Raw genomic sequence first — 25611 nt, 5'->3', positions numbered from 1 at the left:
TACTAGAAGTAAGTTACTTAGAATAATTACAGGATTGTAGTTTTTTCTAAAGCAGTCATACAACAATGAGCTCCACAACTTTAAACCATTATATCTGGGGCTTTCAGAACTCAGGTAGTTCCACCGGCTTCTGCAAGATTAGCCACGTGAAAAATAGCTGGATTAAGGTCTGCAGTTCCATCTAGGCAGGACAAGCTATGCTATGTTCTTTGTGTTTCCATCACAGTGAATTTCCAGAAAAAAAATACATCTCTAGAAAACTCCATTTGTGTGGACAGTGGTAGTCAGTAATGCTTAAAGTGTACATTTTCACAGCACAACTAACTTGAATTAGTGTTGTCCTAACCTCAGCCCCAGCCACACACAAGAACTCAGAGCTTAATGATGCGGTGCTTCTAATGCAACTTGAATGGCCTGTAAGGGAACAGAGGTCACAGCTTAAGACAGTGTAAGACGACAGACACTAACAAAAGAAAGCACATCTCCGTTGCACAGCACGAGCTTCACAAGACAGCTAGCCATGCTAGCGTTCCACTCTACTCCATCTAACATACCCTCTTTTCCTGGTTTTCAGGGTTTACAAACATTCTGGATTTGCTGCTATTCTTTAAACATTTTCAATTAAGACAGGCAGCTGAAATTGTTACAGAATCAATGGCGATATGCTGATTTACATCAGTTAAGGGTAGTACCTAAAAGGACAGTGTTTTCTGAGTAACCTGATGCCTATGCAGGCATCTAGCTTAGTGTTTCACTGTGGTTCAACTGATTTGACAAGATTGCCAGTGGCAGCCTTCAAGTTGCACACTTCTTCAGCATCCACCCTTTCCCATCTGAATCTGAAGGGTTTTGTGCTTTTATTTCCACCAATTACCTGCATTCATGCATCATCCACAAATCAATACAAATAAATTCCTGGTTACAAGGGTTATTCCTACAAGCCTCTGAAGAACAGCCTTCTTTGATGCCTTGGGTGCTTAATACTGACACCAGCTCCTTCACGTGAGTGTCCAGAGGGATTCTGTAGTTATTCAGTCTGACATCCTTCATACATCCTGAGGCAAGGCACAAAGAGACTGTTTTAAAAGCCATTCAGCAAGAATGATTTGAAGTAGCTGTAAGTTTTGGCAGCTTACGTTTAACAAAGGACACAGACTACCAAAGTTTAAATCCAGGACTGAATTTACCTAAATTTTCGTAACATTGTTCTCCATTTTTTGACTGAATTTGTTAAAGTTTTGATCAAGATTCCCAGCGTTTTACACAAGAATTAAGTGCTGCTGCAGGCCCCTATCTGCTTGTGTTCAAGACAGCAGAACACGTACCCCTTCACTATGTTTTCAACAGAAAAGTCCAAATATTGTGGAAAATCTGTGATATTCTTCAACGTGTACCAGTATAAATTGTGGGTGTTTGATTTTTAATTTTAGCTTACAGCTTGACTTTATAGAAGAGCAAACCAAAAATAATGGTGAAATGGCCTTGGATCACTAATAGAAATTTTGTACTGAAGATGTGTGGCATTAATTTTGTATGCATGAGATGCCTCAGCATAAAAGCATTTACCTTGATGAATTAAGTACATTTTATAACTTCAAAGCCCTTAAAGTTTCAGCTGCTTAACAGCAACATTAATTGTCCTAATTAAAATTATCTTCATGTAACTATTTGACTTCTTTAACCTATTTAGTTAAAAACAAATACTATTACTCCCATAAATAAAAATTCAAAATATGGTCCCTAGTTCTCAGTATAAACTTTAGTTACTGGAATGTTTCTAATGAAACAATAGAAAACAATCTTCTTCTAAATAATGTGTGATACGCTTAAGTTTAAGTTGTTATTCTATTTAATGCATATACATTTTATATGTTTACTCCTCGCACTTTTGTGTTATTTACTGAAATACTTTCATCTGGTGAAAACATTACCACCTTGTTTCAAATTGATTTAGTAGAATCTGGTTAAAGAGGTGCAAGGCATGGGAGAGAGAGATGATAGACTGATACCAGGTGCATTTAACCAAGTAATGGTGTGTCTTCCTTGTCATTATAAAAGATGTGCTGCGTAACTGTGCGTTACTTATACTGTGATTTTAGGCAAAGAGTGAGCTGCCAACTGAGGACAGAGTAAAAAGCTGCTATGGATATCTGAACCTTGTGTTTCTCCATATTTCTCCTTTGTGTAACTATTCAATTTCAAGGCTGAAAACTGGTTTGTTTTTTAACAGATATCATGACTTCATCCACTCAGTTGCTAAAAATTTGAATTGTTAGTTCTAATTCAATAAACCATTTCTAATTTTAGTTAATGTTTCAACTGAGTGACTATAAAATCCAGTAATACAAAGGTAGTGCATAAAGGTAATAAACCAGAGTTTGTCGTGGGCTATGCAATGCACATATAAAATGGAAATATTCCTTTCAGTGTAGGGACAATTGTGTTTGGTAGGGAAGGACAGCTGTCGAATGGACCGGAGAGAACCGTGCAATGAACCTGTTCTGTGTATCTAATGCAATGAGCCATCTACAGTCCACCTGGGAGAAGCTTGTGGATCTCCAGTTACAAATACTCTATATACAGTTGTGTGAAACGGTTACCAACTTTGTTCCAAGACCAGTAGCTAACAGTATTTGCACATAATCCCCTGCTGTACCTTTTTCCTAGTCAGAACATCTTATTTGTCCCTTCTGCAAAGTGTCATGCAAGAAATCTGTTTACTTTGGGCTCTACATAAACAAGAAAGCTTCTCACAATACGCCCGTGTAGTACCAATAAACCTTCATTTATACAGGTCCATATTCTGAACAGTGAGATCAAGAATGCCTCACCTTGAAAACTCTTGTTTTGATTGAATGGGTAGGTGTTTCCAAGAACCAAGCTGCTGGGGTCAATCACAATCTCTTTGTATATTCCTGCTGCTTTCAGAATTTCTCTCCTCCCACCTCCTTCATAAAGACGAAGAGTAAATTCATTTTCATTTCTCTCCAGTGTGATATGATGCCATTCACCATTATCAATGTGGTAGGAGGGAAGGCTTACAGAATAGTCTCCATCACCCAGATTATATGAGACCACTAAGAATCCCTGAACAACCTTGTGGATAATTAACAAAGTAGTAAGAAAGAAAAGAAAAGAAGTCATCACCTGACATTTTTTATTGACCTGTAACTTCAATCTTAAAGCATCTGTTTAAATTTAGGGTATGTTTATGCTGCACATACAGTGTAATATAAAGATACTTCAGGTGCTACTGAACTAGACAACCTAAATGCTGGTAACAGTGTACTCACAGTAGTATGTAATTCACTCAGAGTAATTTTACCCTGCATCTCTCTCGGACAAATTTATGGCGTTCTTCAAATGGTTGAGAATCTGGTGTATCACCTCTACACTGACAGCTCAAACCAGCTTAGCTGAAGAGGTTACTCATTCAGTGGTATGTATAAAGTGAACAGGTTGTCATTTTAAGAACTTGACATCATTAGAACTGCTACAGGCACCTTTCTGGGCAGAGTCTGAACTATGCAGAATCGGCCACTCAAGTTCATGGCTAAATAGGACACCAGGGTAGACACACCATTCATTCTATTCTGTATAACAAACTATACTTCACTGTAACTGGCAATAAATTCCTTTGAAATCCAATGGGATACCATGGTTGTGCAGTCAGTATTAAGTGAAGGATCAGATCTGTAAGTGTCGATAAAATAAATTCCCAAGTTTTTGTCCTTAGCACAAGGTTTTTCGTTCTATTTCCAACTCTTAAACTAATGTTTCTCTGGGCTAATTATTCACTGGCATTGATTTAACTTTATGTTATTACTGTCTGGGATGCCTTGCTTACCTGTAGGGTGATGTGTTCATCCTTATTTCGAGACAACATGCTCATGATGACGCTGTCCGGCTGCCGTGTCCTAATCATGGCTTCAAATAGCGTCCTGCGGGCAGGCACACTGACGGGAAGCTGATAGCGAATGTGACTTCCTGGCCCAAATGTGTATTCTTTGGCAACTAAAAAGACAGGATAAAGACCTTTAAACTATTTTGTAGGGAGAGGGAAATATTATTGTCTCCATTATTTTCGTAATAAGAGTTGAAAGTGAAAGAAAAAATTATAATGCACAGCATGGATCCATGAGATATCGCTTGTCTTTTGCGACATGTCCCTTCCTCTATTTCCACAACTTCCCCAATCACTCTTCCACTTATTCTTCCTCTGTAAAGAGGTGATCTCCCTCCTAACTGCATCCTGCTAATGCTTCTCCTTACAATGCTCACACAGTATGGCAGCAGGAAAGCAGAAGCTCTGACCAAGACAAAAGAAGAGTCTGCAGACAAAGTATTAAGTACCACAACCAATTTTCACAACCTGCTCTTTTATAGTAGTCCTTTTGCTGCAAACTTTGGATCCATGTGGGCTAAAGAAAAGATCCTACTATACTGAAAGCACAGATCCTTAAGCCAATAGAGTCTCTTCCAGGCATCAACAGAGCAGTAATTTCCAATTCCTGTTGTGTAGTTCTAATTCTGCACAGTAAGTGGTACTGGCACACTCACATTTAAGTTTTAGGTTATTAGATATTTCTGAAAGTGTCAACAGATGCAAATTAAAAAAATTGTGACAAGAACAAGTAATTTTGTTGACAATTCTTTTGTCATGCAGTCTCCATTATACAGTCATTGCACAAACACCCTCAGGACTAAAGAAATTATCTGATACTGAGAAAGGTCAGAATTTCTCAGAGGGAATTAGAAAAGAAATTGTTAAAAATCGCAGGCAACTACACTGAAACATGGCTTTACACAATGTAAACATCAGAAACCACCTCAGCAATCATTACCTACAAACATTTTAAGTTTTCTGTATTGTAAAATTTGCGAGCCTATCAATAACGTAACAGAAAAACAGACCTCACCTTTATCGCATCGATAGCCATAGTAACCCGGCAAACAATGACAAGCAAATGAGCCCCAGTCTCCAAGACACCTCCCATGAAAACCACAGGAGGAAGACCCCATGGTCTCACAGCTCCCATCCGTAAGTGTGCAGCCAGGGAAGCTATTCAGGGACTCTGCAGGAGACTGAAGGTCATACACCTTCAAGAGAAAATTGTATGACACTAAAATATTATTTAAGAAACACTTACACTTCATTTTTAAACAGAAATAGCTATACCACATAACAGTCTGTTCTCCATCTGCATTGCTTAAGATGCTAAGTTTGCTTTTTGACATTCAGATTTCAACTTATTTTATCAAGACCATATTTTGCCTTTGAATAAACTCAACTGACTATGAAAGCAAAAACCCCCTAATATTTCTTAACAAAGCAGACAGCTGGCATAAATATACCATTATACAATTGCCATTCAGAAGTTCCCTGAATGTGCAAAGAAGCTTGGAAGACAGCTGCATGAAGTAGGGGATAAACAAAGGCACAGTTTCTGGCTCACAAATACATCTGTTTGTAATTGAGAAATAACTTTTCAAGGTAGTTATTCTAATTATGACAGAAAAATCCAGAATTTTCTTGTATTCTACACTGACACGTATGGGCATTGCATAGATTAATGGAAGCAAAAGTTTCAGGTATAACACAAACCTCCCAAAAATTTAATAAAGAAGTTTACTCCTTTGCTAAAGCAAAATGTTACACTTCTCTTACCTGAGTATCCAAGATGAAATTGCGCAAACAACCGGAGAAGTGTTTGTGTAGCAATTGTGGGTAGGAATATGGTAATGATTCTTTTACACCACCGAGCTGTAGAACATGGTTCGCATTCAAATACCTTTAAAAATTATATGAATAATAAATAGATGTGAATTTACCTTCAGACATAGGCATTGTATCATAACACAGATAAATAAACATCTACACTGCATTTCCAAATAATAAAGGCTTTATAAAATAACAAAAGAAAGCAACTTTTTCTTTCTCTGAAATACAGTCAGTCAATAAGCAGAAGCCAGCCCTTTAAAATAAATGGTAATTTATTTTTTAAACATGACAGTGAGGTCTATTGGGAGTTTAACTGTGGGACACTATTACAATTCGGGTATATTTGTGTTCAAGTCAGGAACAGCTGATTCTAGACACCATATTCTCCTTCAAGTGGTTCTCTCTGTGCACATTCATCCTATGCTGTAGGAATACTACAACAAAGACTGTTTTGTGTATGATAAAGACCAGAAACCTAAAAGTTGGGTCAATGTGATCTAAAAGGTATGGTGCACACATCCAGCCTCTGCAATGTCTCCCAGTCATCTCTCTGAGCTGAAGAATTCCACATATTTTAGTCCTCACAGAGTTTCTTTTTCCCCCTGAGTTATTAACTCCATTTTTTGTTTTCAATTGCTCTTTTATTTTTCCCTTTTTTTTTGTGTGCTCCTTTTGTGACCAGGAGGGCTCCATCCATCTGCTGGCAAGGCTTAATCCCAATGCTAATCAGCATACTTGCTGGGACTATCTATTCCACACCTCAAGTCTCAAGTATCTTTATTAGTACAAAGGTTTCCCTAAAATATAACCTGAATATTCCTCACTGTAACTTAAGGCCCTGTACAGAAGAGATTGTCTAAATCCTCTTTGTAGTGTTCTTTTATGTACACTGAGACTTATCATCTCTCTCCTCAGTTTTCCCCTCTTTCAGTTAAGTGACCTCAATTCCTTCATCCTTGATAGGTTTTATTCTCAAGGCAAGCTGATTACAGTCACTGCTCTTCTCTGGACTATACCCAGTTGGTACACATCTATCCTGCACTACGGTGCACAAACTGGACCCAGTACTCCAGCTGAGGCCCAACAGTGCCTACCAGAGTGGAAGAATTACTTTCCACATCTTTGAGATGTACACATCTTGAAGCATTACTGTGTAGTGCTTGCCTTTTTCACATTAATGTGGCATCGCTGGCTCACTCACTTTCCGAGTACCATCTGTATCTTTTACTGATACTTCACAGTTGTTCCCTTCTCTCTATTTGTGAGGCTGGTTATGTCTGCCTGCATGCAGTACTTGGCCCTTTGTCGTAGTGGAAAAACACAGTGTTTTTCCAGGTCCGATTTTCCGATTACTGAGATAATTTTTAATTCCAAGCCATGCCCTCTAACACACTGGCCATTTCTTCCAGCTTGGTGTCATCAGCAAGGGCAATAAGCATCAGTCCAAAGGAATGAATTATACTGAATCCAAACCCTTGCAGAATGCAGCTGAACATACCCTTCTGCTTTGAATGTAATAACTGCTTTTTGAATAAGATTTTCCAACTTTTTCAGTTTTAACTGAGGCTGAGGGCTGACCCAACAGTACAAGCAATTTAAACCACCAGAGTCATTACCACACCTTGGCTGTATTACTTTCCTGCAAAACAAACACAGGTGGATCGTATGTCTCATTACAAGACACTGCAGCCCACAGCCAGGCACACCAGCACCAGCCTACTTTAATCAGCAGTTTGTAGTAGACCAGGCTGTGAAGTGAACAGCTGAGGTATGGATACTTGTGCACTTCCTCTGACTCTGCCATAAAGGCAGTAACCTTGGATCAACTGGAGACCCTGACGTGTTAGTCTGCCTTAATACGTTCACCAAAGGTTGTCAGTAGGAGCCCTCAGACTTACACCAAACAGGCAGTAAGATTGGTTGAGGATCCAGAGTTACTGCCATTAAAATGTCAACTGGCCTAATTTCATGAGGTTTTCAAGAACAGACTTACAGAGACTTGATAAATAAAGTGAGAAATCCTGTGGATAAGGAACAGTACACAGTACCCACAAAATTTCCAGTATTAGCCATATAGTGTTCTGGGGTTTTCATTTAGTATTGCAACACTACTCGGAGGAAGACTGGTTCCTTAAAATTTGTTCAGTGCTTTAAGGTCCAGACTTGGCCCAGAAGGTCCCAAGAAAAGCAAACGCTTTTATGTTCCTAGTCATTATTAACTTGGCTTCAATTTGATAGGTAAAATGTTCAAAGGCCTTAGAATAAACTGTCTTTCATTGAATCTCCAGAAATGCACCTTGCTCTTCGTGGAACAGACCCAAGGACTTCACAATTTGTACGATCTTCAGTGGACAACCATTTGCCTACTCCTTCTATCTCTGAAACAACAGCTGCACTGCAGTGATCCAAAGTGAATCGAACATCCTACACCAAAACATAGGATTATTGAATTAAGAATTTCTGTAAAATTAAATAAAAAAAGTTACATCAAATTTTCATCTTTTTCTTTTTGCATACCATCAAGCAAAAAAGGTTGGGTTTTTTCCTGTTCCATTTTCCATCTTGCAATAACCAATAAAGCCAAAATGGAACCATTTAACAAAGAAGGCACTTCACTCTGCATTTAATTTATGCTTCTGAGTAGCTTAACCTTAACTTTCACAAAAACTGTAACTGCATTTGCAAATAAATAATTACCTGCTTTTTCTGCATGGGTAATTGATTTCAGTGTCCATATGTATACATTGAATTTGCAAATTACAACTAAGCCTTTATGCACATTCCACATGTGCTGCAGAGCTTAAAAAACAGGAAAAAACATTCCTCTGATCCCAGAGTATGGATTGCAACATAGGTAGATTTAGAACTGACAATGCTGTCTTCCCAAAATTTGTATTATTCATCAAATCTACAAGCACAGTCAGAATAATACATATAATTACCCAGTCTGTTTTTTTCTACCCTCCTGTTTCTGCACAGGCAAATGCTATTGGAAATATAAATATCCTGATTGGGGGAGGGGGGGGGGTGGATCAAACAACTCACCTGACCATTGGTTCTGACTTCTAGTCGATGCCATTTTTTGTCTGCTACATTCAGGTGACTTGGAAACTGCAGCATCACAAAACCTGAGCCATGGCTTATCTTCAGCACAGGAATACCATTGGAGAGTTCTAATACAACATGAACAAGAGATTAAATTCAGCTACAAGGATCTTTCCATTTTGGATATGTTAGCAGTTAGTGAATGTACTGTTTTAATGGTTATTGCTAGTCACATAAAGTGGGGTTCACTATAGAAATAACTAGAATTCTATTCTATGACTTCTATTATGCCGAAACATTCAATATAGTACTTATTTTTATGCTTTAGATTGTGCCACTTCTCTGTCAAAACACTGAAACTAATTCCTGATAAGCAATGTGCAATTTTATAATGCTCTAAAACAATTAACACACGCAGGTTTTACTCCCTCCCATCTTCTACTCAAATTTACAAGTAACTGCAAAACAAAGCAAAAAAGAGGTAAATTATTAACAATATCCAACAACATTACCTTTCAATTAATTAGGAAAATATAAAATGCTAACCATACTGTGCACCTTGTATATTAATTCACAAAAAACAAGCAGTAGTAACCTTTTAAATATGTGTCAACATAAAGCAATGAGTTCTACTTGCATATAGATTTTCCTACAGTTGCACATTGGGGCTGGATTCATCCATCAAATCATTGACTGTTTAAAAAACAAGTGCAAAAATACCCCGAGACTGAAAGCAGTCTAAGTGAATTTCTCTTCTCACAAAACTAGATAAGAATGACATGCGACTAAGACTGCATTAATCATGTAATACCCATCTTCAAAGTACCTAAATTCCTTTATAGTACTGCAGTTTTCCTTTCCCTTTGACTTCTACAACTCTGCAATGGACCTAAAGCCATAGGTGCAGGCTACAAAAATAGACATCAAAGAAGAAAGACCTATTAGGAAATGTTTCAAAATATTTTCAAACCAGAAAATAAATTATCTCATAATATTGAGAGACAGAATTCATACTGTAACTACTACACTGTTCGCAGGCAACTCATTCCCAAAAGACAGTTAATTTTTTCACACATTTTTGCAGAAGTACCTATTGCAATGAAGTTTTCTGTACTCCCAGGTTCTGGATTTGATAAAGGACCACTATATAGTAAAAGTCCATCTGGAACCACAGTAATAAACTCTAAAGAGAGTGAGCTTTCAAAACAAGGCCTGATGGGACGAAACCATGCATAACCATTTCCATGGAAACTGTGCTTAGTCTGCTGGCAGTCTGGGCCATGAAATGAAGCAGGACAAAGACATCTGAAAGAGCACAAACACAAAAAATAGTCAAGATTCCCCAATGTTCAACTTTTTTTGGTTTTACATGCAACAAATGTAGCCCTTAAATCACAGTAAAGTGATTCACAATAGCAATGAAACAATAAAGATTTTAGCAGAGTCTCAGGGTGCTTGGCAATTATCAAAATACTTTAAGAGTAAAAAGCATATTTATCCACTATACCATCTCCATTTTTTTAAAAAAGTGGTTTTGAGAACAATGAATTCTTTCCCTAAGTAACATAGAACACCAAACATCAGTTGGTCAATTTATTACAGAGAAAACTCAGGGAGGTTAATTAATAGAATAAACCAGTATAATTTCCCTAAAGGAATACTGGTGTGTGCCAGGTGATGCTGTAATAAAACAAGTTTCCTATCTAATATTTTTAAACTCCTTACTACCCATTGTTTAAACTACATTTCACTCCCCCCTACATCCCTGCTGCTACCACTGAGATTCACCTTTATTATTACACCTCTGGAAAAGAAAAAGTGAAATAAAACCCAGAGCACACTTCCCATTCCTTCATACTGTATTAGGTGCTCTTAAAAAATGACATGTGTTAATATCACTGTTTTTTCCCCCAGGGTTTTCTTTCTTACTCACACACTATTTTGACAGCTTTCAGGACTACAGCACCATTATTGGGCCGTTAGTAAAGACCCTGTTGTCATTAGGTTTACACTCCAGTGCACTCGTGGGGTTTTTTGTTTCTCCTTCAGTCAAAAGTACATTTATGATTTTTTTAGACCTGTATCTTGTAAGCTCCACTTGACACTTTAAAAATAGAAATAAATAAAAAAAAAGTAAGAGAATCTGCAATACAAGTTTCCTCACCTGTAACCATTCAAAGTGTCAATACACACCCCACCATTGAGACAAGGGCTTCGAGGGTAGGAGGAACAAGACTGATGAAGTCGGTCCCTAGCTGAACAGGTGCAGACCGCATTGATGGTGGTTGTTACCGAGACAAATGACACGCTTCCAGTATCCATCACTGTTGGGATGTCACTCACAGTGAGGTAGTTTGTACAACCATTGCCCTCACTACAATTTGCACTCCTGCATTCATCTACATCGATCTGTGAAATGTTCAGTTGTAAAGCTGACTGGATCTAAGAGAAAATACAGTTTAACACATCACCAGTCTTGTCCTAATGAATGCTTTTACTTACTCATTAATTTCTGAAAAATCTAAGCCATCATAGACTTAATGGAATGCTTTAGTTTCCTGAGTATTAATTAGTAACATCCCTGACTATACAGGCAAGCAAAATGATTTGACAAATACAGGAAAAAATTGAAAAAATTTAGAGTAGCAGTATTTCCTAAAAACTTTATCATTGACACGATTGCCTGTGAACATGTTAAATCTGTACTGGCATACTAACATTATTTCCAAGGATCAAAACTCTGAGAGCAGTGATACTCCACCTTCCAAGCTGTGTTGTCCGCATCACAGTTCTCTGCACCCTGATAGCAACAGGTAGGTTTTAGCTCAAGCCAGGATAAAAATTCTTCCTCGTGAGCTATACCCAGACATTATTTCTTACGTTCTCTTGCACATAAGGATACAGACACAGGAAAATGCAGGGCTGAGCTGTATTCAATAATAATATCCACAGAGAATGGCCTGACAAGACCACTTCGTAGCAATTAGGATTCAGCCTACTGATTCGTGCCCCATAAACTTACATTTAATGTCAAACTGTCTGAAAGAAAGTGCAGTCAACTCAGCATACTGGATGCTATATTCTATTCTACGTTAATCTTTGCTAGTTCATTGTTTTTATCGTTAATTGGGGTTACACCTGAAAGCCCAAATACCCAAATAAAGAAAAGAGCCTCACTGCATATACAGGTCTTGTGACATAGTAATAGTGTCTCGGCAGTTTGCAACTTCTAATCCGAACAGACCAAAGAACTAGCAGAAAGCACAAAGAAGAGAAGCAAGCTGTTCACCGTAAGCCTGAGGACAGTAACAGGGTTGCCATTGTTTCAGACCTTTCGTACTTCAGCCAGTAGCCCATGCACTGGACTAAGTTATCACTAAGTTTGTTCCTTGGCACAACAGATTTCTTCCTTCTACTTGTTTGGGGATTTTGCACAGGTGCCTATAAAGTTTCAAAATTTGATTTATATTTAGTGATTCGAATACATTAAAATGGCATGTATTTAGTACCCAAACATGAATACAAGAGACCTCACTACTCTCACAGTGGTATACACTGAGGTATACAAATGTAAAACTAACAACATAAGATCAGGCTTAGACTCTCTTATTTATACATTTAATAGGTATTTTTTCAAATGATAAAATGTATGACAAATATTTTTAAAATAAGGTTTGAAAAGACCAAAACAAACACATGAATACTAAAGTGCTTGTATTTTTTTTGACTTGTGCAGTCGTCTCAATTCACCACTGTAAAAACTTTGACCTTTATAATTGTCAGTATATCCTCAGATATTATAACATGTATTGAAAAACATGTCCCCAAAGGCATAAAATGTACTTTATAATGACATGATACATCCTGTCAATGCAGTTTCATGTCTGCTGCCCACATCTATCACCATTAGTGGAGAGTATATAATGCACATTTAGACAGCTATGTAATGCTGTTATAGAAAAACATAACGTATATAAACAACCTTTGCTCCTTTAGAGTATTAGGATGGATTATTTTTCTGCTAAATAAAAATAGTTGTTGTAAAGCTATATCCCAAGGAGGTAATGCAAATATATTATTTATTTAGCAATTCAATAAATAATTCCAGTGCTAATTACTTATTTTCTGTATTTGTAGTTAAACTTATGTATAAAAACTACTGGAGAAATTCTCCAGCTATGATTGGGTTTCTGTAAACTATTGGCAATTACTCACTAGAGCTATTCATTAAATATTGAAAGGCGATATATAATTAATACAAACATATTTTTTCACTAAAATATGTGAAGCAATCCCCTTGTTACCACTTTGATGAATTCACCTGCCATATATTATGGCACAGAATATTTGAAATCTATGCAATTTTCTATATTATTGTTGCAGTAATTCAATAAATATGCAAAAGAAGCAGTCATTATGTTTCATGAATACTATCTGTCTCTGGTATTTCCTACTTGGTCACTCTGAGGAGTCTTATAATCCACACAACTATTTAAGATACAGTAAGATGTAGGCAGGTGGTAAATTAAGATATTCTTGTCTGGTTCCCAGAATCAGGCAGACCCTACAACATTCACACAAATGGGAAGTGCTGTTTTCTCTTCAGCAAAAGTCTTCCGTAAGATGTACCACATATTAAACTCAAATATGCCCCCACAGCCACAAATGACATGTCAGGAAGTGCTGCCTTGTCCAGGGCAAGTTACAAGCCAAGCAGTGGCATCTTGCCTTTGTGCAAGATAGCAGCTTTAGTGTGATTCAGCAGCATCTGCAGGACTTCAGTAAAACAAAATCTGGAGAACTACAGAAAATAAAAGTGGGACCAAGACAGACCATATCTGGGTAACTGAGTTACAGAGCATGCAGGATCTGGTAAGAGAGTAGGATTGTTAGGGAACATAAGGAAGGGGAAGAAAATATCTTGCATTCAAAAACTGTTTTCCCCTTATGACAGTAAAAAAAAGTTGGGGGAGGGTGTCACTTTGTATTCGAAGTTGTTCTCTCACAAAATCAGTTGTCTCCATCTCACTTATCTGTTGTAACTCTTCTTCTAACCTGCATATTCCTGCCAGCAAGATTTTTTCTATGGACTGTCATCTCTTTGTACAGTAGCATCTCCATCTGGGTGGCATCAAGCCTGTACTGTGTTTAACCACAAGCTGATGATTTGGGTATGTCCATCACCATCTAGCACATCCAAAAAGCTGTCATTTTCAAGACATTCTGTATACTACAGTACCACTTCAGCTTCTAGGGATTCTTCAGATTTCATATTCAAAAGTCTGATAGATTACACAATGAAATACTGACTGGAGAAAACACAGGCAACTGTACCACGATGGGAACGGAGGACCATCTTTCTGTGACTAAAAAGTGGTTATGTTTATTGAACCAGAAGTTAGTACAACCATATAATAATTGTATGTATGGGACTGAGGAGAAGGGAGAAAGCTTGAATTAAGCACTTGCTTGACAAGTGTTTTTCTCCTGAGCGAAGCACAAAAAAACTTATCTGTAGATCTAGCATATTATTCCACAGGGGTTTGGGATATATACTTTGCAAACTCAGTATTTAGGTGAATTACACAGATGCATGATAACCCTAGAGAATATACCTCATTTTTAAATGCTGCCATCTCAGCATGCAGTTTCTCAGGTCTGTAATATGCCGAGCCATCACGGACTGCAAATCTTACATCTGTCTGTTTTCCATCAATGTTCATCACACTGAAGACAATGATATCACTAAGCTTAGCAGGTAACACTTTTGCTAGTAATTCCTTGAACTTGTCATGTCTTGTTTTGCCATGTTCATCTCTCTTTATGAACTCCTCTGCTGTGATATCTGAGTTTGGGATTCAAAAATAAACAAACATGAAATAGTGGGAGACCACAGGTTAAGTTCACAATTTATTTCTTATTTAACAATATGGAAACATAACAGAAAGTGCCCTACAGTGATAAGAAAATAAAGTATTGATATAGTAATACCTACATCATATAATCATTTAGTTACAGAAGCAGCTGATCTAAACTCACATCAGCAAATAAAACTAACCTGACAGACGCACAGTGGCTGAGTTTTGTATGGCTTCGTCTTCCAGCTCTTTGACGTGGATTTGTACCGTAGATACAACATCAGGACAAACTCCATCAGAAACTCTAACTTTTAAGTTGTATATTCCTTGAGAAGTGTTATCCACCATCATCAAAGAACCAGTCCTCTGATTTAATCTAAAAGACCTAAACATAAACCAAAATTGAGAACTTACTTTATTAATTAACATAATTCAGAAGGCCTTAAACATTACTATGAAGGTTATAGGATCAAAATGTATGGGAATTAGCAAACAACCTCAGAAAAGCACCAGAAACACCTTAATTCAGAAATGACAATCTGCAGAGTTTATAAAAATATGCTTCTGCCACTCCCAAATCCCCAGACTTTCCCAATCCTGAATAAAAGCAGTCTGTAGCTGAAGCAAAGGGTTCAGCATAGTCATCATGGGCAGGTCTAAGAGATAAGTAATAGAAAGTGACAAAACCACACAAAGTCATTCCAGATGCTATTTATCCATCTGGAACAGAATAAGGTCTGTATGAAATCTCTGATATCATCTTCATTTGCCTCCGCAAAGGGACAGTAATCAGTAATTATGGAAATATTCCATGACCACTATTACAGAACAGTAACCTCTTAATATGGGAACAGATCCAGGGGCTGCTGACGCACAGAAAGTCAGTCTTTAATTTTGGGCTACATAAAGCTTCTAAACTCTTATTCACAGTGGAGACAAAAATTCTCATTCACTGTCACATCTGTTGTCTGTATTCAAACAACATACAATTATGCTATATGCCATCTCACTTTATGATATGAAAAATAATGTATAAGTAGGAATTAAGGATCCACGTCAACATTTTAATTAACCAAAAAAACTCCACTAATCTAGGAGTCATGGTTTTCACATGCAATTGTAAATTTAGCCATCAATGGAGATTGCCAAATTCCCTTCCATTTTTGATGAAATGATACCATTCTGCCCTTTTAAATCTGGGATTTGTATTCTATCAACTCTAATATTAGAGGGCAAGTATTAAAAACTCTGTCTATTTTTAAATTGGATCTCACAGAATGCACATTTTTAAACAAATTAATGATGACATCTGACTAAAAATCAACATCATGGTGTGATCCTGCATTCTCTGCAAAAAATATTTTATGCATTAATTTCTTAATACTTAGTTATACAAGTAAAAAAGAAAAAGAGCATTCAGAAGGTACAGCCCTTAATACACTCAATAACCCTGGCTTTATGCACATCCTGAACAAGAGAGATACATGGTGAGTAAAATAATTACAGAAGCATAAATATTACTCATTTTGACACAAATACAATCCTCACTTGAGCAGTTTTCCTTCAGAGAGAAATGTTTTATTGTCCCAGTCATCTTGATCTGGTGCAAACACTTCCCCAAGCACTGTTGTTGACCATTTTCCTGTTGAGATAAATTATAATAAATCTGCATTTAATTTTTGCTTTTCAGTGCATTTTATATTCTTCCACATTCATTACTGCATTTATTATTTTCAGATTCCTGCTCAATTTCGTGATGGTTATGATCCAAGACTCTTAAAATAATGCATAGCCTGTCATATGATTTCTGCCAGTTCAGGAAAGGTGAGTACATTACAGATGTCACATGAAAGAAGAAAAGCTGAAAACAACACAAAACAACATCAGAATGATACATAAATACAACTCTATATAAAATTCTCAGACAAAAAAAAAATTTAAAAAATTACCACATCAGGAGTTAATCCCCAAATGTTTCATTACTACTCTACTATTTCAAACAGCACACCAGGGGAATCCAGCACAAGAAGCAGAGCATCTTGTGGGGCGCAGCTGGGAGAGAAGGACATGACTAAGAAAAGGAAATGGGCAAGAAGCCACCAAGCTATGCCAGTTCTTGGCCCTTTTTCCAGGACCTTGTGGCCTGTCACAGAAGTGGAACATCCAAGCAGCTGTTCTAAAACAGCGAAAGAAGCAACTCCAGAAAAGGAAACCTTTGAATTCCACAGCCAAGATCCAGCAAAATGGGAATTTTTAAGGTTCAAATCTGGAGCCAATCCATCCTAAAAATCTTCATTCTCTCACTTCTATGGTAGGATCTGGTCACATCTTTTTCTAATTTAGGCATACTGAATTCAGCAAAAATAACTCATTGCAAAAATACCTTCTATAGATTAATCTTCTCTAATATTTATCAGAAATTCTATGATTGCAATGATAAGTGAGATATAGCCAAGTCTATCTGGAATGGAATATTTGGGGAAAGGTGTAACAAACCATGCTTAATAAGGGCCACCAGTTTAAGGACTAGTTTAAGGTCAAGTTTTACAGGTAATTTCAGGAAAAAAACACATTAACAGAAATTCAAGACAAATTTTAGGAAATATTATTAAACTGTTCATCCTCTGCTAAACTACTCCGATGAGAAAACGTAAAGCATTCATGTAATGGATGCATTTGCTCTGCTCTCTCCCACTACAATGTTAAACCTCATAGTACCATGGCTGCTATCACAGAACAGCTCTCCTGCTAGTATGTCTTGAACTAGGTACTGTGCACCACTCAAGAACACATCTAGAACAGCACTTCCCCCCCCCTCCTCGGTTCAAAGATTACACATTCTAGGAAGCAGTCAATTACTGCACCCCAGAGATTATTCTTCTCCTAAAAAAGCACTGACCCAGCTTTCTCTTTGATCCTTTCTTGCCAGCAGAAAACCTCCCTTCACAGGATTTCTATCCTGCTCAGCCACAGAGTGGCTGTCACAGTGGAGGTGGGACTGGTCTACAGTTTCTGGGTAGGGCTCATCTATGAACCTCTGCTTCCCTAAGTTGCTTTAGTTCTGCCATTCTCATCTCCAGATCTCTCTGCATCAAATACTTTCCAAATCATGTGTGCACACACAAAAAACTTTTCCTCTGTGTAGGTGAAAACTAGTGAATGGAAAATGGATTTTATTGGTTTATAAAAATACTGTTTTTTCTGCAAGTGCAGTATATACTTGTTTGCAGCTAACAGTTTTTTGTTAGGTGATCTTTTACACACTAGGGTCTCAGCTTTACAAATATACTTTACTAATTCCACTTTATTTAGTAGTCTACAGAACTGGAGTTTCAGTTTTGAAAGATGTAAACCATTTAAAAAAATAAAGAACTGCAAGAAAGAAATTATGTGTAAAACTGTGCTATATTAATGAATCTGATATAATATCCAGATAGCACTTACCTTTGTAACTGTACATATAGACTTCCTTATGGCCAGATTCATGGCAGTTGTCATTTTCATCACCAATTGTTATAGTTAGGGTGTTCGTAGAGCTCATAGCTGGAATCCCACTATCTGTTATAACTATTGGCAGATGAAACACCTTCTGCTTTTCTCTGTCAAAGGACCTCAAAGCAGTTACAGTTGCTGTGTTATTTCTGTTGTCAGTAAGAGAAAAATCCAAAGAATTCTGATACTCTGATGGCAATGAAAATGTAAAGGGTGGCCCATTTTCCTCACTGTCTGGATCAAAAGCATGAAGCAGTTTTGACGTATGGTTCATATACACTATTTCAGGCTTCAATATATTTTCCCAAACTACAGGCATATATGGTGCCTCAAACCTTGGTCCATTGTCATTAACATCAAGCAAGTTTATCAAAACTGTAACACTTCCTGTGCAGGCAGGTGTTCCTTGATCTGAAGCTTGAACAATTAAACTGTATTTTTGAATGACTTCACGATCTAGAGTATTTGCCACAATCACGTGACCATGTTGGTCAACCTCAAACTGTCTCAGAGGATCTGAATCTGACTTCATAGAATATATAATGTTCCCATTCAAACCAGAATCCTTGTCTGTAGCTCTCACTGTGGTTACTGTAGTACCTACAGGCATGTTTTCAAAGAAAGGGCTTGTCTGAATAAACTGAGAAAGGAAAACCGGGCTGTGGTCATTAAAGTCTTCAACTTCTATCAGGCACACTGCAATACTAGAAAAATCAAGATCTTCCACTAAAATAGTAAGATTAAACTGCCTTTCACATGCATTCTCAAAATCCAGGGTTTGTTTCAGTCGAATAGTGGCACACTGCCATTCTTTGTCATTCTCAATATAAAACTTCTGATCTGGGTCTCCCTCGATGATACTGAATATTAAGTCAGCATTTTCCCCAACATCTGCATCTGTAGCACACACTTGCAGAACTTCTGAGTCGATGGCACTGTTTTCAGGAATTGTTGCCTGCCACATCTTTTTTGTGAATTTAGGTACATGATCATTGACGTCTGCAATCCAGACAGTGGCAGTGCCAGTTCCTGTTAGCCCTCCCCCATCTCTTGCTTCAACAATGAGAAAATAATTGTCAGTCCTTTCTCTGTCCAGCATTCCCCCCGCTACACGGATTGTACCAGTACTGGGATTGATATTAAACATGTCAGCACCAAACTCATTTTTTACATTCTCTGTTATCCTGTAGGTCAGGACAGCATTAAGACCTACATTTGGATCATCACGATCAACTGCACCCATTTCCATGACTAATGTGTCTGCAGGAGAATTTTCAAAGACACTCCCATTGCAATCATCGGGCATGCATGTGAACATAGGTGCATTGTCATTTATATCCCACACATTAATAATTACATCAGCAAATCCCGTAAGTCCTTCTCCACCTTCATCAGTAGCCAATACAACAAATCTCCACAACGCACGCTCTTCCCGGTCCAACATCTTGTGTGAGTAAACGCTGCCCGTTTTCTCATCTATTGTGAAAATATCAGCTGCACCACGCCCATGCAATGAGTATCTCAAATCTCCTTCATCCACATTACTGTCAGGATCATTTGCCTTAACCTACAGAAGTTTTGAAAACAAAGACACAGAAATTACAAGATATGCAGTGATTGCTTTATATCCTATATGGTACTACAGTCTAAAGGAGCCCAAGCAAAAGTATATGACATGCTATTAATATGTGCATGCCAGATGAATGGCAAATGAGAGGTGGCTGAGGGACAATTCAGAGTAGATAAATATGCTTTGCACTACAATAACAATGTAGACATTCTAATAATAAAATAGTAAAGGTTTTTTTTGTATTTGTAGAGGTAATTTAACTACGCTATTCTGATAGATACTTTAAAATGTTAATGATTTACTTTTTAGGATCACAAATGATCCATCCTGCTTATCCTACTTACTATCTTTGTAATTATTTTTCCATAAAAGTCTATTTTTCTTCATCCACTGACAAAACAACTCAGTAAAACTAAATTTCATTAATATATCTGTGCTGAATTATTATTAACATAATTGTACCAAAGTAATCTGTGCTCTTTCATTGAAATACTATAATCTCTGAAACTGCATACACTACCTTAAGTACAAAGACTGGTAACCCATCCAGTTCCTCAATTATACTTCCATAGTATTCATTGATAGAGAAAACTGGAGTCTCATCATTTTTATTCATGACATTGATGATGACAACTGCATAATCTTCCCATTTCCCATCAGAGGCCAACAAGTGAATCTCATACATTTTTGTTTCTTCATAATCCAGTGGTTGGGCAATAAAAATGGCTCCTGTTCCTGGTTCTACATCAAGTACTCCTCCTGTGTTTCCAGCTGTGATCTGATACCGTAATTTAGCATTTGTTCCTGTCAATTACCAACAGTGTCAGAAAACACACATTTCTTGAAGTAGATTAAAACATGGGATGTCAAGATGAAGTACAAATCATACAATAACTGATTTTGATATTATAGTTTTGTGGTCTTTTAAAACATGCAGCTATGTCAGATTACTTATCAGTATTTTCAGTTCTGGTATGTCCAATTGTAATTTGTGTCTAATTATAAAATGTGTCTTTGCAATTAAGTATTAATTCTGCTTTCACTTATGATCACTCAAATTCACTGAAGGATCAATATGACTGGCCAAGGCTATGGGACAAATTCTTGTTTGCTAACACCCAGCATGTAAGAATGAGTTATCATAAAATGCTTCATACTGTAGAACCATTCTGCACTCATATTCATTTATGCATAGACTTTACCAACAAACTGGATAATTATGTATCAAGCCAGAGGAGAGAGTCCTAACAGAACTTCTCAAAATTTCAGATGCAGTACCAATTTGCCAATGCTTTTAGATCAGGTAAAGACTTTTAGCCTTTCTGCAAGCTCTACCTTCACATTACCATTCTTCTCTTCTTCCCTTCTTTCATAGCTATATCTTTAATCATTTACTTTTAAGAGGACAGAAATGTACCAATTTGCCAATGCCTTTAGATCAAGTAAAGACTTTTAGCCTTTCTGCAAGCTCTACCTTCACATTACCATTCTTCTCTTCTTCCCTTCTTTCATAGCTACATCTTTAATCATTTACTTTATTAAGAGGACAGAAATGAAGTACCATATATCCGTCACATCAGGTCCCCTGATCCAACACTACAGAGTAGGTTTACAGGCAGCCTAAGTAAAAAACTAGAAGTTCCTTAAGTAGGTAAATCCTTCTTCAGTACAACTTAGCCACATTTGCCTTAACCTCGAGTGGGTGAGGAATCAAATGCAGCCAGGATGTACTTGCACTTCACAGACACGCTCACAAAACAGTCCTTTGGCACTTGAGCAACAAAAAAAGTATGGTTTCACCATACAGCAAAGTCAAATTAGTGCACCATGGCCAGAAGATGGAAGTCTGTACTGTTCCCTCTCTGATTTATGAGCACTGGTTACGTACTTATTTTTACATGACTTATGCCTGAATTCCTGACTGATGTGCAGATAAAGCAATATAGCTAAGACTCATCATATGCACCTAGGAAGTCCAGTTTCAAATATGAGAATGTGTACCAAAAAACTAAAGAACAATACAACTATACTGTCCATAGAGAAAGCAAATGAATCTCACTGAAACCAAGTCTGATTCATTCTAGTTAACCAGGACATTTTTATTGGTGCCCATTTGTAAGAAAATGGTATGATCTATAATAAATTTGTATTTGCTGGCACAGAAATTATTCCACATCATCCCACATTAATGCATTACCTCCTGAAATAAGAGTTATTTGACTTATGCCTCACAGCTCCATTATGAACTAATGTTCATGGCCAGTCAGTTCACACTTAAAAGAATTTTTAAAATCTAGAGACAAAAAGACATTTTCCTTTCTAACACCACTAAATATGTCTTGGTGTGCTGAAATTAACTCATTAATATTTTAGACACAGCTATGGGGAATTCCATTACTTTACCTTCATCTTCATCATTAGCACTGACTGTAATGATAGTTGAGCCCACATCTTGGTCTTCATCCACATTTACTTCATAGACACTCTGAGAGAAGACAGGCTTGTTATCATTCACATCGCTGATAAAAATGCGCACGTAGGCTGTGTCTGGAGAGACAAGAAACAAGAGATTAAAATACTCAGCTGTGCCACTTCTGTCAGCCACAATTCCTTAAACTGTCTAGCTGCACATTAAATGAAGACGAATATGCAGACAATACAGAAACAAACCCTTAGGGTTGTGGACAATATATATACCAACATTACTCAAAAGCACTTGGATATCAAATGAATGTCACATCCAATTTGTTTAAACAGATAATATGTGAATAACTGATGCCTAATATGGCATTTGTACAGTTTTTAGTCATAACTTTTTGTCCTGAAGCCACAAAAGCCAAATTTTAAGTCTTTATTTAAGCACAGCCATCAACTGAGAATGGGATTTTCTATCTTGAACTTTCCTGCTTCATACTTCATAATTACTTTTGACTGTATACGGTACCATATCCAGTGCTTTGAGAAACACTTCCACTACCCAAAATCTGCATCCTACGGATAATGGGTGCATCTTTGCTAGCTAGGAAATACTCTCTAGACTAACTACGAAGCCCTAGTTTTCTTTTCATTTCAGAACAAAAAACTTGCCTGATCATCATATAAAATAACTCTGACACAACTGTTGCACAGACAAACAGTAAAAAAAAAAAAAAAAAAAAAAAAAAACCCACACAAAACAAAACAAAAAAACCCAAAACAATGGACACTCTTTCACACGTACACTTGAAAAAAAAAGGAAATTAACATTTAATCTTGCATTTCAGAGCTTCTGTTTTCAGAGACCAGTCCATGTAAAATCATGTTTGCATGCTTGCAACATTACCAGAGTTTGGCTTCCCATGTTTTCCAGGTCGAGCTGATTCAGAGCCATCTACTGACTTGACTTCTAGAAGATAGGACCCCTTCTTCTCTCTATCAAACTCTGAGGCAGTGTATATTGAGCCTGTCTGTGAGTCCAAGTGAAAATATGTGTAGTCTCTGCCACTGTCATGTAACAGGGAGTAAGTTATCTAAAGGATTAAAAAGAAGTTGTTAATTTTCCTTTTGTTGGATAGTTCACAACTAAATAAGTACTTAAAGAGAGGAAGAACAGTCTTGTGTTTGAGAACTTGATTGGGGCCAAGAAATCTGGGTACAACTGACAGCTTGAGCAATCTAGTTTAAAGTCTATTAACTTCCTTGCATGTTGACTGCCGATCTGTAAAGGAAAAAAATTTGTCTTGTCTAATCAGTTCCTGAGTTCACTAGTTCACATTTGCACAGCGCTTGTGCAACAGCACTCAAACTCAGCTAAAGATTCCCAGTACTAATATAATGGCCACAGGTGAGCTGAATTTGAACTTGCTCAGTATTATGGACCGTGTTCTAGACTCATATATATGTTTTCGTGCACTTGACTTCAGCTTGCACTGTTGTTCTAAGGATATACCTACTTTCAATTTTTAAAATCAGTAATGAATACATCCACTTTTGGTGTTAACTTGACATATTTTGTAAGGATTCAGTTTTCAGTACCCCCAATGATTTACAACTCACAGAGGCTTTTAAACACATTTTTTCTTCCATTAATTTATCCAATTACATTTTAGGTCTATGTAGACCTTTCCAAACCAGAGCATTCCATAGCAAGTTTTTCACCTGAACCACAGGTTGTATAAATATTTCTTCTTTGTATTCTGTCTTACGCCTACTAGTTTTAGTTGCATTTTTCACATGGCAAGACAGAGAAACATGTAATGAACTACTTTATTTCATCTCATGTTTCTCTGTTAGTCATCCCTTTTCTAGATTGAAGATTTCTAGTCTATTTAGCCATTGTTCATACAAAAGTTATTCCATACCTTTCATCACAGAAGGTGTAGGTCCCCACTTGCTTACCTCACCATTCTGACCAAGGTCAAGGTCAGTGGCAGACACCTGAACAACAAATGTCCCAACACCAGCTCCCTCTGTTACTGAGGCTTCATAAATAGATGAAGTGAAGAATGGGACATTGTCATTGACATCTAAAACATCAAAGAGCGCATAAAGAGAAAACTATGAAACTTTAAGAAAAGGGAAAAAAAAGTACTACGATTATACTGTAACATCACTGAACAGCTTACACACCTGTTACATTAATATAGACGGTAGCGAATGCTGCCAGAGGAACTGCAGCAACATTCTGTGCTCGAACCCGCAGCAGAAAGCTTTTTGTTGTTTCATAATCTAGTGGCTCAGCTACCAGGATTGAAGCAGAACCATCATGTCTGTTTGGAGTCAGGTAGAAACGAACTGGCATGTTGGTCTCCGGAACAAGACCCTCTTCTAGGTTGTAAGTCACACGGGGATCACCAAGGGGAGAAGTTGCTTTGATTGTCTGCACAGTTCAAAAAGTTTGCGTAATCAACACTTCTGTAAGTACAGCAACATTTCTAAAAGCTTTTGTGTATTGACTCTCCCAGACCTTCAGCTTTCAGCTGAAACCACTAGGACAAGTATTTCCTAATACCAGATCTTAACCCTGCCTGATACATCTCCAGGCCACAAACAGCTGCAGCCAAAGGTTACCAGTCATTACATGTTTGGTTACTCATGGTTTTATCCTAAAAATACATGTTTTGGAGCTACATCATAAAGCTGTTCTGATTACCCATTCCAAGCAATCAAACTGAACTTTAAGCCCAATAATCACCTCAGGTAACAGAGAAGCATTCAAAAAACTGGAACATCTATAGTGTTGTCCAAATGGGAAGGAAATTAAATAATGGCTGCACACATATAAATTAGAGTAAAAATGCTGGTTACTGTTAGCATTTCTGAAAGAAAACTGATAGCAAATCATTCGTCCCTACAATACACAGAATTGTTATAAATGCTCACTATATTTAAGCAAATAAGCAACATTCAGTTACTCTATAGCCTTAGAGCTATAGACAGACAAACAAGTCTGTCCCAACCTTACCAAAACTGATGCATCGCGTGTAGTATTCTCTGGAATAACAACTTCATAGCTGTCTCTTTCCCACTGTGGAGGTTGGTTTTTTGCACTAGTAATAGTTACTGCAAGTTCAACTTTACTGCTCCTATTGCCTCCATCCGTAGCAATAATCTCTCGAATTATAGATGACCTCTGAAGAGTAAAAAAAGTTTCATTACGAAGGGTTTTGATCACGGCTCCAATGAGCTTTTTTTCCGTTTCTTTCCAAAATAAATGAATACATAAAATTAAAGGCACACTTAAAAAAACCTGCACAGAATAAAAACATCCACAACTGCTGAATACTGAGCTCAGAATATGAAGTAGGTGCAAAGCTGCTGAAAATTCTGCTATTTGCTTTACTTAAGATTGCTGGAAAATGTTGTTATTTGTCTCAATAACCTTAGCAAATTTCACACAAAGTTTAAAACAAAACCAAAAAAACCCACTTTGTGGAGCCCCTGAG

General features: G+C 37.3%; 2 protein-coding genes across 2 annotated transcripts in view; one reads left to right on the top strand and one right to left on the bottom strand.

The window, feature by feature from the left end:
• The window catches only part of DPY19L3 (dpy-19 like C-mannosyltransferase 3), a 59892-nt gene extending 51799 nt beyond the window's left edge, over positions 1–8093 (top strand). Inside the window, exon 20 of the mRNA XM_075040110.1 lies at positions 8011–8093. The gene's annotated coding sequence lies outside the window, so the exon portion shown is untranslated. The remainder of the gene's footprint in view (positions 1–8010) is intronic.
• LOC142036680 (neural-cadherin-like) overlaps positions 1–25611 on the bottom strand; it is a 69239-nt gene that overhangs the window by 9821 nt on the left and 33807 nt on the right. The window contains exons 12-30 of the mRNA XM_075040106.1: positions 25131–25298; positions 24296–24545; positions 24065–24192; positions 23010–23196; positions 22091–22234; positions 20208–20491; positions 18070–19684; positions 16174–16267; positions 14826–15010; positions 14383–14612; positions 10932–11209; positions 9858–10072; positions 8768–8895; positions 8019–8146; positions 5669–5792; positions 4920–5100; positions 3848–4014; positions 2832–3096; positions 875–1055 (exon numbers count right to left, since the gene is read on the bottom strand). Coding sequence (XP_074896207.1) covers positions 875–1055; positions 2832–3096; positions 3848–4014; positions 4920–5100; positions 5669–5792; positions 8019–8146; positions 8768–8895; positions 9858–10072; positions 10932–11209; positions 14383–14612; positions 14826–15010; positions 16174–16267; positions 18070–19684; positions 20208–20491; positions 22091–22234; positions 23010–23196; positions 24065–24192; positions 24296–24545; positions 25131–25298 — 4952 coding nt within the window. The remainder of the gene's footprint in view (positions 1–874; positions 1056–2831; positions 3097–3847; positions 4015–4919; positions 5101–5668; positions 5793–8018; positions 8147–8767; positions 8896–9857; positions 10073–10931; positions 11210–14382; positions 14613–14825; positions 15011–16173; positions 16268–18069; positions 19685–20207; positions 20492–22090; positions 22235–23009; positions 23197–24064; positions 24193–24295; positions 24546–25130; positions 25299–25611) is intronic.

This window comes from Buteo buteo, chromosome 11 (genome assembly GCF_964188355.1).
Source record: "Buteo buteo chromosome 11, bButBut1.hap1.1, whole genome shotgun sequence".
Classification (NCBI taxonomy): Eukaryota; Metazoa; Chordata; class Aves; order Accipitriformes; family Accipitridae; genus Buteo; species Buteo buteo.
Note: the sequence above shows the minus strand (reverse complement) of the source record. Positions and strands in the feature narration are given on the sequence as shown.